This window comes from Schistocerca serialis, chromosome 9 (genome assembly GCF_023864345.2).
Source record: "Schistocerca serialis cubense isolate TAMUIC-IGC-003099 chromosome 9, iqSchSeri2.2, whole genome shotgun sequence".
Lineage (NCBI taxonomy): Eukaryota > Metazoa > Arthropoda > Insecta > Orthoptera > Acrididae > Schistocerca > Schistocerca serialis.
In genome coordinates, this window is record NC_064646.1 from 246,772,905 (window position 1) to 246,788,668 (window position 15,764).

At 44.2% G+C, this 15,764-nt stretch overlaps 1 protein-coding gene across 1 annotated transcript in view; it reads left to right on the plus strand.

The window, feature by feature from the left end:
- Nucleotides 1-14,552, plus strand: part of LOC126418671 (cuticle protein 8) — a 36,513-nt gene extending 21,961 nt beyond the window's left edge. Inside the window, exon 3 of the mRNA XM_050085556.1 lies at nt 12,783-14,552. Coding sequence (XP_049941513.1) covers nt 12,783-13,064 — 282 coding nt within the window. The 3' untranslated portion in view covers nt 13,065-14,552. The remainder of the gene's footprint in view (nt 1-12,782) is intronic.
- Nucleotides 14,553-15,764: the final 1,212 nt, after the last annotated feature.

Genomic DNA, 15,764 nt, shown 5'->3' on the forward strand with positions numbered 1-15,764 from the left:
TCTGTCACTTCATTTAGAATCGTTAAAACCAGGGTGATAAATTTCACTCTTTTTGGTGAAGTACGCTTTTATAACTTATACTAAAGATCCACCTAGTGGATTACGTGAGAGGCTCCACGAATCCATTCGCAAACGCTGCTGTCGTCTGTAGGGAGGTTGCAACGTCGTGAGAATGGCACTAAGTGCAGGAAGAGCTGCGGAAGATCGGCGCCTGGTGCAGGGACTGGCATTTGATATACATCTTCGTCTACATCATACTCCGCAAGCCAACTAATGGTGTGTGGCGGAGGGTACTTTCGGTATCACTATCTGATCCCTCCAACCCTGCTCCATTTGCGAATAGCCGGCCGGTGTTGTCGAGCGGTTCTAGGCTCTTCAGTCTGGAGCCGCGCGGCCGCTACGGTCGCAGGTTCGAATCCTGCCTCGGGCATGGATGTGTGTGATGTCCTTAGGTTAGTTAGGTTTAAGTAGTTCTAAGTTCTAGGGGACTGATGACCTCAGATGTTAAGTCCCATAGTGCTCAGAGCCATTTGAACCATTCGCGAAAAGTGCGTGGCCAGAATGACTGTCGGTAAGCCTCTGTATTGGCTCTAATTTCTCGAATTTACTCCTCGTGGTCAATACGAGAGATGTATGTGGGTGGAAGTAATATGTTGTCCAAGTCCTCCCGAATAGTGCTGTCCCGAAATTTCAATATTAAATCTCTCCGTGGTCCACAACGCCTCTCTTGTAACGCCTGCCAGTGGAGTTAGCATCTCCGTAACGCTCTGACGCCAGCTAAACGACCCAGTGATGAAACTTGCCACTCTTCGTCGGATCTTCTCTACTTCCTCTATCAGTCCTACCTGATAGGGATCTCAGATAAATGAACAATACTCAAGAATCAGGCCAACAAGCGCCTTATAAGCCACTTCTTTCGTGGATGAGTCACATTTCCTTAAGATGCTTCCGATGAATCCGAGTCTGGTGTCTACTTCTCCCACTATCTGTTTTATGTGGCCATTCTACTTAATGTCGCTCTGGATAGTTGCGCTTACTTAAGGTCGCTCTGGACAATTACGCCTAGATATTTTACGGTAGACGCTGTCTTCAGCCGTATGTCATCAGTAGTGTAGCTGTACAGTAGTGTATTTCTTTTCCTACGTTCGCGCAATGTGTTACATTTATTTAAGTTCAGGATCAACTGCCAAAATCTGCACCGTTCATCAATTCTCTGAAGGTCGTTCTGCAAATTCTTACAATCTTCTGGCATTGCTACTTCGGTATATATAACTGTTTCATCTGCGAATAACCTTGGAGTGCATCCGACGTTTTCTACTAGACCATTCATATACAGTGTAAACAGCAAGGATCCTATCACACTTCCCTATGGTACTCCGAATATTACCTTAACATCTGTCGATTTTGTTCTGTTACGAGCGTGGTGTGGAGTTCTATCTGCAAGAAAGTCTTGAATCCAATCGCAGGTCTGCTCCGACACCCCGTAAGCTCGTTTTTTTTTTCATTAAACGGTAATGCGGGACGGTGTCAAACGCCTTCCTGAAATCAAGGAACGTGGCATCAATCTGAGAGGCCGTTGTTCAGTGCGCTGTGGATCTCAAGGACGAACAGAGCGAGCTGAGTTTCGCAGGATCTCTGTTGGCGCAATTCATGTTGATATTTATAGAGGAGTAGCTCATTTTCCAAAAACGTCATAATTCTTGAGCATAAAACATGTTCCGTAATTCTACAACAGATTGACGTCAACGATATAGGTCTATAATTTTGTGGATCTGTCTTACGGCCTTTCTTAAAAACGGGAATGACCTGCGGTTTTTTCCAGGACGTAAATAAATATAACGTACTGCGGATTACTAAACGAAGAGTTCCACTGTTGGTTCGATTACACTATAGGCGACAAATTACTGGTGACAACTACTACGGTACCGGTAAATATGTTGGAGTAACCTAGAGTGGACAAATCTCCCGCTTTTCCCAGGATCTCGCGTGTTACAGCAGTATTTCTATAATCCTCACGGCTCGCTTATTGACCCCCTGTTTCTACCGAATATTCCGTCAGTGATCTCTTTCGCAAACAGTAATCCCACGGAGTACTTTCTATAGTTCAAGTTTCATGACCGACTGATCGCTGTTTTGTGTTCGTACTTCTGTGGAAAGAAGAAGGTTTGGCATAAGGAAATGCGAGGAGGCGGAACGAATGACATAGTCAAAACGTATCTAGAGAGGTAGTGAGAGGTGGATATTCAGCTGTTTCTCGGTCAGCACTGGCAGTCCACGGATGCTCTCGCCTCATACTAGTCAGCAACTGTGGCAGAAATGACACATGGAAGTAACAAGGACTCGGTAAAGACGATCAGAGATGTTGACGTTCAAACACACTCGTTTCGTTATTCTCAATTGATCTACATTTCACAGTAACATTCCGCAACATTTAGAAAGATTATTGTGTCTTACGAGCAATAAGTGGACGGATCATAGAAACATCAGCGGCTTAGAATTGATTAAGTCAGAGTTGATGACTCAAATCAATTTTTATTGTAATATAGAGTATATATATATATATTGTGTGTGTGTGTGTGTGTATGTGTGTGTGCGAGCGCAAATTTCTTGAATTTTTTTATGATTATATATGCATATTATATGCGACGAACACATCACTTTTGCTTAAATTACATTATACTTACTTTTCATTCCATAGACCCAAAAGTGAGAGGATTCTTCTACGTGTGGAAAATGGCAAAAAACTTAATACAACAAACACATTTAGAATGCTTGAGTGTAATATTCATTTTTGGATTTACACCACAAATGTCATATTACATGCTTTTGCACTCTGAAAACTTTCTCTGTTTGTGCTGTTGCCCCAAAATATGATACCGTATGACGTAATAGAGCAAAACTAAGCAGTATATGCCAGATGTTTATATTTACATCTCTGTTGTCAACCTGTCTAAGATAATACGACGTAGTTGTGCAGTTGAAATTTATTGCGACCAGATCTCTCTGGAACCTCCCGTAAATCGTGGTCAGGTCGTGGTAATCTCCCTTAAAACCATGATCAAATGTTGGCCTCCATAGAGTAACCACTTGGAGCGGGCTAAGGTGGAATGACTACATAAAACAAATAATCTCTTACTGAGAAGAACTTAAGGAAATATCATTCACCTGCTAAATACGTGGCTTACAAAAAACCATTTGAACGATTAGCAAGTGTTGTTCATCATTCTGAGATCTTTACCAGGTAGGACTTATATCGGAGATAGGAAAGATCCAACGAAAAGCTGCACGTTTCGTCACGAAATCGTTTTCTCGACGCTGGAGCGTTACGGAATGCTCAACAATCTCCAGCGTCAGATGCCACAAGAGAGGCGTTGTGCACCACGACGATGTTTTCTATTCAAGTTCCGAGAGAATACTTTTCAAAAAGAGTGTGGCAACATATAATTGCCTCCTACATACTTATCGCGAAAAGATGACAACGAGAAAATCGGACGACTTAGAGCCGATACGAAGTTTTGTTGACAATCATTCTTCTGCGAGCCATTCGTGACTGGAATAGGAAAGGGGGTAAAACATTTGGTACCACAAGTATACCGTCAGGTCGCTGGTGGAGTACTGTTGGAGACGAGATAGTCCCTCGTGATTTAAACTTGACTTTCGATGACACCAACACAGTTATCCTCAAATGGTTATTTTCAACTTAATTGTATGTATATGAGCGTTAAGTGATTCACTGTATCTTCTATATCCTGACGCACTGAAATGCACTAATACCGCTTCTCAAAAAAGCGGTAAGAAGCAACCTAACTGAAAACGAATGTTGGGCTATGAGGGCTTATTAAGTTGGGTGAAATGTGAATTATGCTCACGTTTTCAAATAAAGACGAAAGAATGTTTATTTGAAATCTCACATCTTCCTGGCTGTTTCGTTCACCTATCACGATTCAACCTGAAGTAAATTCTGAAATTCACAGTATTTTTATTTTTCCATCTTTTATGAAGTTAGGACGTGTCATCTGAAAAAAATCACTCTATCTCTATATGTTCAGAGATATTACGTATACTGTCAGTTGCAGGAACAATTATCTAATACACGTTCGAATTATGTGGGTGTTCAGAGTAACGGAGGAGGGAGAAGAAATCAGTAGCGATTAATAATAAAGGATTAGAATTTGTAAGAGTGGACCGATAGGGACTGCGTTCAATGATTTAAAGGTTGCGAAACCAAGTATCGAAACTGCACTACTGGCCATTACGAGGCTGCCTAAATCGCTGACGAAACTACACAGTTTCGAGTTGTTCTAGCTTTGGCGACATGAAACTAGTAGTTGCCCGTGGTTTGAGGTTAGGTGTTGCGTCTGTAACACGTACCAAAGTTACGAGCAACTATGAAGAGAGGAATGCAGTACTTCGTTTCATGGGTATCTATTCTGTACATAGGTGTTTGTTGGATTCCAACGGTGTTGGCTACAGAAACAATCAACGACATATAGCTGCACTTGAGGCCGCCCTACGCAACTTGAACATGGACGATCTGACGATAAGTAACTTAATGATTCATTCCCTTAGAAGCAGATCTATTGCAGAGATGGATATCTCCCCACTTGAAAAAAAAAAACAACAAAAAAAACAAAAAAAAAAGAACGACGTAATGTGTAGTTTTAATTACGCCAACAATGCTTTCACATTATAGTACCTTTCTTCCTTGTCACATCAATAAAGAAGGCACGCGAACTGTTGTGGTGTCATTTTCAGATGGCTGAAATAATTTGTGTGATCATTTAAAATAATTTCTTGCAGTAATGTCTCTGGACAACCGAGGTGACATCTTTTTGATCCTGTCGGGAATCCAAACACATAACTTATCCGAAAGCACGGTATTTACTGATAAAATTCTTTCGGGCTTCGAGCCGTGTCAAGTTGTTTACAACACAAAACGCCTCGCGGGATTAGCCGAGCGGTCCGGGGCGCTGCAGTCATAGACTGTGCGGCTGGTCCCGGTTCCAGTCCTCCCTGGGCATGGATGTGTGTGTGTGTTTGTCCTTAGGATAATTTAGGTTAAGTAGTGTGTAAGCTTAAGGACTGATGACCTTAGCAGTTAAGTCCCATAACATTTCACACTCATATTGATGTGGCTGGAAACCCGATAGAGTTTTCTCACGTATCTTATTCTTTTCTTAGTACACATTTCATGCAGACAAGCATTAAAACTCCACCGCTCCTTGTGCAACTGGCAAAACTTTATTCGAAAGACAACTTTGGCGTTCAAAAGACGACGAAACGCTGGTGTCGCAGTGTCTACTGTTGTACACGAAATCAGTTTCGTTAAACTGGTTTCACGAAATGAGTTTCGCAACTTAAAGTCGTCGTGTAAACTAGCCGTTAGAATTGTGGTGACGCGGAAATTCAGGCAAATGAAGATGCTATCTCGCGGCAGGAGGAACAAAATGAAGAAAGGGAGAGAGAGAGAGAGAGAGGGAGAGAAAATGGCCCCCTTCCCATTTCGGCCGGCTCCTTCGAAGTGTGCTGGCTGCAACAGGAGCGCCTCCCGAGCCGACGTGTAGCAGCAGGTTGCCTGCCGTGCGTCCCGTCCTCCTCCATATTTGCCGACACGTCCAGCCATCCGCGGCTGTGAAAGTACTCTGCGACCGAGCAGTCGCCGCGGGCTCAGGCACGCAGCGAGCGTCTGCTGCATGCCGCGCCGCCGCTCCTTCCCGAGACATCTGTGCTACGACACAGTCTTCGCAGCCGCTAAGAGCCGCATAACGTGTCACACTATTCGCTTCTCTGAACAGCTCGAGCTGAACACCTGGCACTTTACGCTTACAACCGGTTGCTAGAACTAGGAAGAGTATTACACAACGCAGGGCTACTGTTACGACTGACCACTCACTCAGAATCCTCTCCAGTGGACACAGTGAAATAATGAGACTGGGCGTATGTACGCAGAATGAAGCGACGAATGGAAATTTGTACCACGGCCGGGATTCGAACCTCGGTCTCCTGTTCACGAGGTACATGCGCTAACCACTTAGCCACGGCGGCTTTGCACATATACACGGACTACCCTAGCACGACTCTCTGTCTAATCCAAATTCCAATTCACGTATCAGCCCACTTCGTATTCCCCCTAAACTTGAAGCGCATCTGCCTAATGAGCAGGAGACACATATTCGAATCCTAGCCTTGGTACAATTTTTCATTCATCGCTTCAGTTTGCATAATCAGGATGTTCCCGTTACAAACTTCTAGGATTTGTAGATAGGAGTGAGTAGACAATATTTTGAATTGGAAGCCATGTCCAGAAACGTACCGTTTCCGTGCTGCAGCAGATTGAAAACATGTTTGATAGGTAAGTATGGAACAGTGGGAGGTGGTTAAGTTGCATCGGCTGATGTCATTCGACGTCTGACCTACCTCTCCGACCTCATGTTTGAGATTTAAAAAGGTCTCTGGTATCATGTAGTTTAATTTGAATGAGACTGAGGTACTTTTTCTTCCCTCCGTGCAAGTAGTCTCTATAAAAGTGGTATCTTATGCAGGATAGTGTCTGTGCTGTATTAACGTCAGACATGGAAATGAAAGGGTGAGAGCGAAGCATGGTTTCTGCATATAGCTTACTCTCTCCGCATAGCATGAAGGGGCAACTCTGCTTGATGTCGCCATCCCACGGACAGTGTCACTCTCCTCGCCAGGATTATTAGAGAATTTTGACTCTATTTAAAGTTACACAGTAACAATAACGTAAGTTATAAATAGCCAGTTCTACATTAACAATGATGCCGACTGCTGGAGTGTAAAACACAAAGAGAGAGAGAGAGAGAGAGAGAGAGAGAGAGAGAGAGAGAGAGAGAGAGAGAGAGCAAGTGAATTTTACGTTTGTCCCAATTTACGACTGGAAGAATGTTTGAAGTACTGCAAGTGTTAACCTCTCGTTGGAGGACAAAGAATGGCGAAGGTGATACTTCCTTCCATGTGACAAATTAATTTTAGCTTCTCCTGGCATATTAATCCGCGACTTTAGTGTTTTGTCGAATATCTTGTTTTCTTCTTCAACTCTGATGTTTCTGCCCTTATTCCGCAAATTTTATGTCCATAGTTTGTTCAGTTGTTGCGTAAACACTATTAGGGAATTAAAGTGAACCTAATTATGTTATCGAACGAAGTTATAAAGTTTTTATTTAAGCGAATGCCGTCGTAGCTACGAGGGGTACCCTGAGTAAACAAGTCCAAAGATCCAGATTTAGGATGTATTTGTTACCTTAAATCATTTGGACTATATACTCTCTGATGACCTTAATGTCGACAGGGGATTAAATTCTACCAATGACGTTTCAGCCGAACTGAGCGCAAGGTCCCACAAGGTTGCACTGGTAATCACCGTAACCTACTGCAAACAAGTTGCTTATGCTAATGGCAAGCCTGTGATGAGACGCTCCTAGTTTTGATGCAAGTGGTACCCCATAACCAGCAAGTATTCGAAAAAGTGGTACTTCGAAAAGACCAAGACCTGCTGATATAATAATTATCCACGTACTAACAGTTCCTAAGTTCCTATCTTCAGGTGTTATACAATTATTTACAACAGCCAACAGCCCAACTTTCTTACTGTCATGTCAGATAAAATACAAGCCATCCTGCGCTACTGTCACCAGCAGGAAAATTCATTGACAGTCAACAGTAAAATCTGCTCACATAAATAAATAATGTTCGTATAATGTCAATTAGTTTCTATCTTTATGTGTGGACGTGGTCAGAACTATAACAAATAGAGAATTCTTTTATCAACAGGTCTTCGCTGTTTTGAAATAATAATTTTTTTTATATTTTAGATGGATTCCATGCTAGACAGCTTTAGTAATTCTTCCAGCTGTTCCTTGCATTTAACTCAAAGGGCGTTTTCAACTATAAACTTGTAACTCTCTCAGTTTTCAGAGACACAAATATTTTGATTCATCTCCACAGAAGTACACTCCTGGAAATTGAAATAAGAACACCGTGAATTCATTGGCCCAGGAAGGGGAAACTTTATTGACACATTCCTGGGGTCAGATACATCACATGATCACACTGACAGAACCACAGGCACATAGACACAGGCAACAGAGCATGCACAATGTCGGCACTAGTACAGTGTATATCCACCTTTCGCAGCAATGCAGGCTGCTATTCTCCCATGGAGACGATCGTAGAGATGCTGGATGTAGTCCTGTGGAACGGCTTGCCATGCCATTTCCACCTGGCGCCTCAGTTGGACCAGCGTTCGTGCTGGACGTGCAGACCGCGTGAGACGACGCTTCATCCAGTCCCAAACATGCTCAATGGGGGACAGATCCGGAGATCTTGCTGGCCAGGGTAGTTGACTTACACCTTCTAGAGCACGTTAGGTGGCACGGGATACATGTGGACGTGCATTGTCCTGTTGGAACAGCAAGTTCCCTTGCCGGTCTAGGAATGGTAGAACGATGGGTTCGATGACGGTTTGGATGTACCGTGCACTATTCAGTGTCCCCTCGACGATCACCAGTGGTGTACGGCCAGTGTAGGAGATCGCTCCCCACACCATGATGCCGGGTGTTGGCCCTGTGTGCCTCGGTCGTATGCAGTCCTGATTGTGGCGCTCACCTGCACGGCACCAAACACGCATACGACCATCATTGGCACCAAGGCAGAAGCGACTCTCATCACTGAAGACGACACGTCTCCATTCGTCCCTCCATTCACGCCTGTCGCGACACCACTGGAGGCGGGCTGCACGATGTTGGGGCGTGAGCGGAAGACGGCCTAACGGTGTGCGGGACCGTAGTCCAGCTTCATGGAGACGGTTGCGAATGGTCCTCTCCGATACCCCAGGAGCAACAGTGTCCCTAATTTGCTGGGAAGTGGCGGTGCGGTCCCCTACGGCACTGCGTAGGATCCTACGGTCTTGGCGTGCATCCGTGCGTCGCTGCGGTCCGGTCCCAGGTCGACGGGTACGTGCACCTTCCACCGACCACTGGCGACAACATCGATGTACTGTGGAGACCTCACGCCCCACGTGTTGAGCAATTCGGCGGTACGTCCACCCGGCCTCCCGCATGCCCACTATACGCCCTCGCTCAAAGTCCGTCAACTGCACATACGGTTCACGTCCACGCTGTCGCGGCATGCTACCAGTGTTAAAGACTGCGATGGAGCTCCGTATGCCACGGCAAACTGGCTGACACTGACGGCGGCGGTGCACAAATGCTGCGCAGCTAGCGCCATTCGACGGCCAACACCGCGGTTCCTGGTATGTCCGCTGTGCCGTGCGTGTGATCATTGCTTGTACAGCCCTCTCGCAGTGTCCGGAGCAAGTATGGTGGGTCTGACACACCGGTGTCAATGTGTTCTTTTTTCCATTTCCAGGAGTGTATATGCTGTTTAAAATAGAATTCATGTGTTTATAAATTCTTCTACACGACAATCGCAAACAACGGATTGTGTGTTGATATCTTCAGCAATATTGCTTGGTGCTACTCACATTTATGCCATGTAATGCTAATCAAGTAAATTAATAAGTAAGCCACACTTAAAAAAAAGAAAGCTGCTGCCTCCTCAGTTCTCCCTGCTGCGTTTCAATTAATAATTGCTTAATATTTACTCGATTACAAACATATTTTTCAAAGAACTTATGTCTGATATTTGTACATACTTAGTCTCACTTATAATACATTAGTACACCTCATACACTTGAGAAGAGAGTGAGACAGGGTCTATCATGTTATTCATTTTGTACATTAAGCAAGCAGTAAAGGATACCAAGGGGAAATTTAGAGTTGGAGTTAAAGTTCAGTGAGAAGAAATACAAAATATTGAGGTTTACAGATGACATTGCAATTCTGTCAGAAATAGCAAAGGACTTGGAAGAGCAATAGAATCGAACGGACAGCATCTTGAAAGGAGGATATAAGATGAACATCAACAAAAGCAAAACAGGGATAATGGAATGTAGTCGAATTAAACCAGATGATGCTCATGGAATTAAATTAGGAAGGAGAAGCTAAAAGTAGTAGACTTTTGCTTAGCAAAATAAATGATGATGGAGAGGACATAAAATGTAGACTGGTAATGGCAAGAAAAGCGTTTCTGAAGAAATTTGTTAACATCCAATACAGATTTAAGTGTCAGGAAGTCTTCTCTAAAGGTATTTGTCTTCATTGTAGCTATGAATGGAAGTGAAACGTGGACAAGGACAGTTTAGGCATGAAGAGAATAAGGATTCTGAAACGTGGTGCTACAGAAGAACGCTGAAGATTACATGGGTAGATCGTGTAACTAATGAAGAGGTACAGAACAGAATTAGGGAGGAAAGAAATTTGTGGCAAAACTCGAGTAAAAGAAGGGTTCGGTAGATAGGACACTTTCTGAGACATGAAGGAATCACAAACTGAGTATTAGGGGCAAGAGTGGGTGTAAAAATCAGAGAGGGAGGCCAACAGGTGAATACAGTAAGCGGATTCGGAAGGATGTAGCAGTTGTTCGGAGATGAAGAGGCTTGCACTTGATTGAGTAGCATGGTAGTGTCAAACCAAGCTTCGAATGAAGACCACAACAACAACAACATAGTCTTAAACAAACATTACTATTTGCCGTGTGATTAGAACTTTTAAGTCCCTGAATCTATTGGGTTGGTGCATAGTTCGTAGCGTTTTCCCACGAGTTTAAAAAACACAACAGAGGCTTTAGTCATTAACTATCGACAGCAGTCTGTCAACGCTGGGATTTTGGAATCGGTGACTGTAAAAATGAAGTGATTTTCAGGCGAGGAACTCGTCGAACTCTGTTCGGAGCGTATTTTCATTCGGAAAGGAAGTTCCTTGAAGGTTGTTCCATAGAGAGTGTGAAAATCTGAGGGCGCAAGATCAGGCGAATAAGGTGGTTGCGGAAAACCCAACACCTGTATAGTGCTTTTAGTCGGTCTATTAGAATGCGGGCTGGCGTTAATCGTGGAGTAGCATCGTTTCACGCAGTGTTCCTGGTCGTTGTCCTTGGGTTGCGTCTGCAAGACAAGAAATGTCAGCAGTGATGGTTACAGTCCAGGAAAGCAATTCGTAGCACACCACTCCGTCGCTGTTACACCAGATGCATAACAATATCTTTTGTGGATGAGCGCAGGTCTTTGTATGGAGAGTTCTTGCTCTATTTGAGCTCAGTCATTCCCTCCTTTCCTTTACGTTAGCATGAAGACACAATTTCGCGTCACCAGTAAGTATACAGGACAGGACTGCTCGGAGCTCTTTAAGAGTCAAGCAGAGATACACGTACGGTCACCCTCAGATTTTTATAATTTTGGCTTAGAGCAATAGCTTTGAACCTTCTCCATTGCACGCAAATGCCGCATGATGCTAGAATGATCAAAAACTGATACAAAAGGCTCTGGGCACTATGGGACTTAACATCTGAGGTCATCAGTCACGTACACTTAGAACTACCTAAACCTAACTAACCTAAGGACATCACACACAGTCATGTCCGAAGCAGGATTCGAACCTGTGACCGTAGCAGCCGCTTGGTAGAATGATCATGACATTTGCCAGTGCTCGAGCACACTAACGCGAATCATTTGTGGGTTAATGCGTTTAATCGATCTACATCAAACCCCGAAAGCCTTGTGAACGTGAAGTGTCGCAAATGTCAAAACGATCCTCCTTAAAACGAGAAAGCCGCTTTCATTCCGTGCCCTGTCGAGCGACATTATCCCCAGATACGGTGAAAATGTTTCTGGCTGCTGTCACCCCTCCACTGAGCTCAAACAGAAGAATTTGTCGGAAATGTTACGATTTCTTCACTTGGCTCTCCATTTTCTAGCGGCCCAGCTCCACTCACTACCTAGAAATGACAAGATTAGACTCAAACAGTAACGGTGAACTACCAAAAAGAAATTGAACAACCGATAAATAAACCCACACGAACTTAAATACCAACATGCAAAACAAAAACGCTATAAACTTAGGCACCAACCTAATAGATATTTATGTACTAGGATTGTTCGGAAAGTGAGAAACGATCGGTCGCGAAATGGAAACCACAGTGGAAATCAAAACTGTTTTCGTAGCACATTTAGCTATACCTTCCTGGTACTTCTCTACATAGTCGCTGCTCCGACTTAGGCATTTACCAGAGCGTTGTAACAAATTTCCAACACCATCGTCATAGAAGGCAGTTGCCTGTGCTTTCTGGTAATTCTCTACGCTGGTCTATAGCGCGTAGCCTGCATCCAAATGTTGTCTTCGTATCCAGTGCTTCATGTGAACAGAGATGATACTCAGGACTAGCCAATTATGGCTGTGTTGTGGGTGATCGAACGCTTCCCATCGAAAAGGCTGCAGGAGCGTCTTCACGGCCCCTGCAGAGTGCGGCAGAGAATTGCCACGAAGAAGGAAGTGCATGGCAGTTGTGTTAGGTGGGTTGCATTCATTAAGGCGATGCCTCTCAGCGGGCCCTCCTACTTGGCGGGAGACATTGTCGTTCTAGGCACCTTTACTCGCTGACAGCGCGCTCACAACTGAAAAGAGCGTCTTGATGCGATGACTGGCATTCTAGAGACACTGCCACGTCGTATTTTCACAGCGGTTGCAATTTCGCGACCGATCGTTCCTCACTTTCGGAATAGCCCTCGTAATTTGCAGAGTAATAAGGTTTTCTTTTTTTCAATTTTCCTTCGAACTGTTAGGCATTCAGATTTCTTGTTTCATGTTAGACAGAAGCTTACTGAATAATCTTTCCAACATGAATACATCCCTGGGTTCTTCTGCTTTCAGGCGTATCCGAAGTACGAGTTCAACTACGGCGTCCATGACGCACACACCGGCGACATCAAGCAGCAGTCTGAGGCGCGCGACGGCGACGTGGTGAAGGGCAGCTACTCGCTGGTCGAGCCCGACGGCTCCACCCGCACGGTCGAGTACCAGGCGGACGACCACAACGGCTTCAACGCGGTCGTGCACCGCACGCCCGGCGCGCACCCGGTGGCCGTGGCGCCCGCCGTCGCCGTTGCGCATGCGCCGGTCGCCGTGGCGCACGCGCCCATTGGCTACCACTAAGCCACGTCCGCCAGGCGCCGCCGCCTCTGCCTAGTCGCTCACCTCACGCCGGAGTGCGCAGGCTCTGCAGTCACACGGCCTCTCCCTAACCAAATTTTCAGCAGTTTGGTGACAGTAATCCAGTCGCTGGATGATCCTTATTTAACCTCTACCTATTCACCCCTAAGCTATTCTAAGCCCTACTATTTGCATCCGAGGACGAACAAAAGTTAGAACTCATGTATATGTGAAGTGCACAACAGAAAGTAAAATCAACCGTCGTGACTGTCTGGTGTGAAAATCAAGAATCTGCTGTCACATTTTCTCCAACCTTTAGGGAACAACTACGTCAATGACAATTTTCAAACACTTCAGTTCTCTTAATTTTCCTGGAACAGATGTGTTCAGTCCTCCGATTCGTATGATATCTATAAGATACACTGAGACATGAGTCGCTTGGAGGAACACATCGGCTACACTACGTGTATTCTAGTCATAGACGTGAGTTGAACTTCACGCAGACCCATGGAGAGGACAGTTTTCATACAATACCACTATGGTATTGCTTTCACACTTTCATTAGTCTATACAGCAAGTTCGACCAATTTTCTACATACATTTATTTTAATGCCTTTACCTTTCTGTTAATTTTACTTCTTTCTTCTCTTTGCGTCTCTATTCATTCACATACGATGTCTGTAGCTGAGCGTACTCTAATAAGATGGAAGTCGAGGAAGAGGTGATTCGTTGCAGAAATTAACGTAGCCAGTGTTTGATGGGCAAACGGATAGTACGAATTACGACCAGCCATTGTAACGGTCGCTACTACCTTATAGCTAAACCTTGGCTCGTTTCAGACACTAATATTCTTGCAATACTACTTACTGTCGATCCAGTTTTCAACAGAATGATGACACCGAGAAAATCTCTTCAAGGCGTCAGACTTTTATAGGATGCCACTCTGAACCACAGCGTAACAGGTTATGACACACTCTGCATTGCTTTCATGTCTATTTCTGGAGTGAAGTCTATTCTCCTATTTGCATATCAATTAACACTCCGACAATCCTTAAGACTATCTCATTTCCTCTTGTATTTTAATCTCGATTACGTAAGGCGCACAGTAACACTTTATAGTCTCATACTGGGCAACGAACGCAATCTAACCTCCGATATAACTTAAAACGGTACACAGTGATGTAACAGAGTGACAAGAACTGTAGAAGGTGCCTGAATCGCCGTGTCCGCTTGGAGTCTGCGCCCTCCGTTTCCTCAACCATTCCCTATCAGCCTTCTACGGCGCCTCCAGCCCTAGCTACTCCAACAGTCGCTCGCCCCATCCACTCATACTGCATGCATGTTGGTGTTGTTTGTACATTAGCTTTCGCTCATAGGCGACATACTCATGTGGAGGTGTTAATTACAATTCATGTTTTCATAAACAGCATGGCTATTCATTTTTATACGTCTATTTTTCAAATGTAAAATAAAGTTATTATCAAAAGATTACTTTATTATTTTATTTCCATTATCTATAAGTAATTATGACATCTGAACTGCTCCAACAGATCTGGGGCAACTGCAGTTAGATATCTGTGTAACTGTTAACCACTTGTACATAAAATCTAGTTTTCTACACTGCCTCGTATACACGGCACGATAGCACTTAATTTGCATCAGCGGAAATGTTCACAGAACGTACACAGAACATATACACTGTTCCATACACAATCAACTCACAAAATCAGTCATCGAAAAACACAAAAATGTACTGGACACTGGTTCAAAAATATAGAAAAGCTTAAGATACACTATCACTTCCAGAAATGGCGTGCAATGCATACAACGTAGGGATTAAAAATTTTCTTACGCCACAAAATGTGGGGACAAGCTAGATACTCAAGCTAGATAGTCAACCCATTAAGTACTTCTAATTTTTTCTTGCATATAATAATCGTAGTAAATACATAAAAATGTTTCAATCATCTCTTCCGCATTTAACAGCTGTAGCCGTACAACAAAGAAACCTTTATCAACAGAACTGTATAAATTTGAACGTAAATCATAACTGTTATTTCAAAGGTTCTTGTTGTCAGTCACAGCAGCTACAAGCGACAGTGTAATGTATAATGGTCAGACAGAGCATTATGACCAGCGATCTACTATAGATATGTACACGTGCAGGCGTTAGTAGCGTCACCTGGCGAGGGATGACTGCTAGTCACACTTACGCACCGTGCATGTACTATCAGTGAGTGTGCTGTCCGTGTGAAGAATTGAGAAGTTGTGCGATGCACCTGAGTTTGACCTATGGCCCGTATGCTCGGCACGAGCATTTCGGAACGTGCAAGGCGTGTTGGGTGTTTGAGGAGAGCCATGGTGAGCGTCTTCAACACGTGGCGAGACCAGACGTCGTCGGGTTGGCCGGCCACCTCTCATTACTGACTTCGGACGTTGTAGGCTAGCCAGACTGGTAAAATACGACAGGCGGCGTACTACGAGGGCAGTTCAATAAGTAATGCAACACATTTTTTTTCTCGGCCAATTTTGGTTGAAAAACCGGAAATTTCTTGTGCAATATTTTCAAACATTCCCGCTTCGTCTAGTATAGTTTCATTGACTTCCGACAGGTGGCAGCGCTGTACGGAGCTGTTAAAATGGCGTCTGTAACGGATGTGCGTTGCAAACAACGGGCAGTGATCGAGTTTCTTTTGGCGGAAA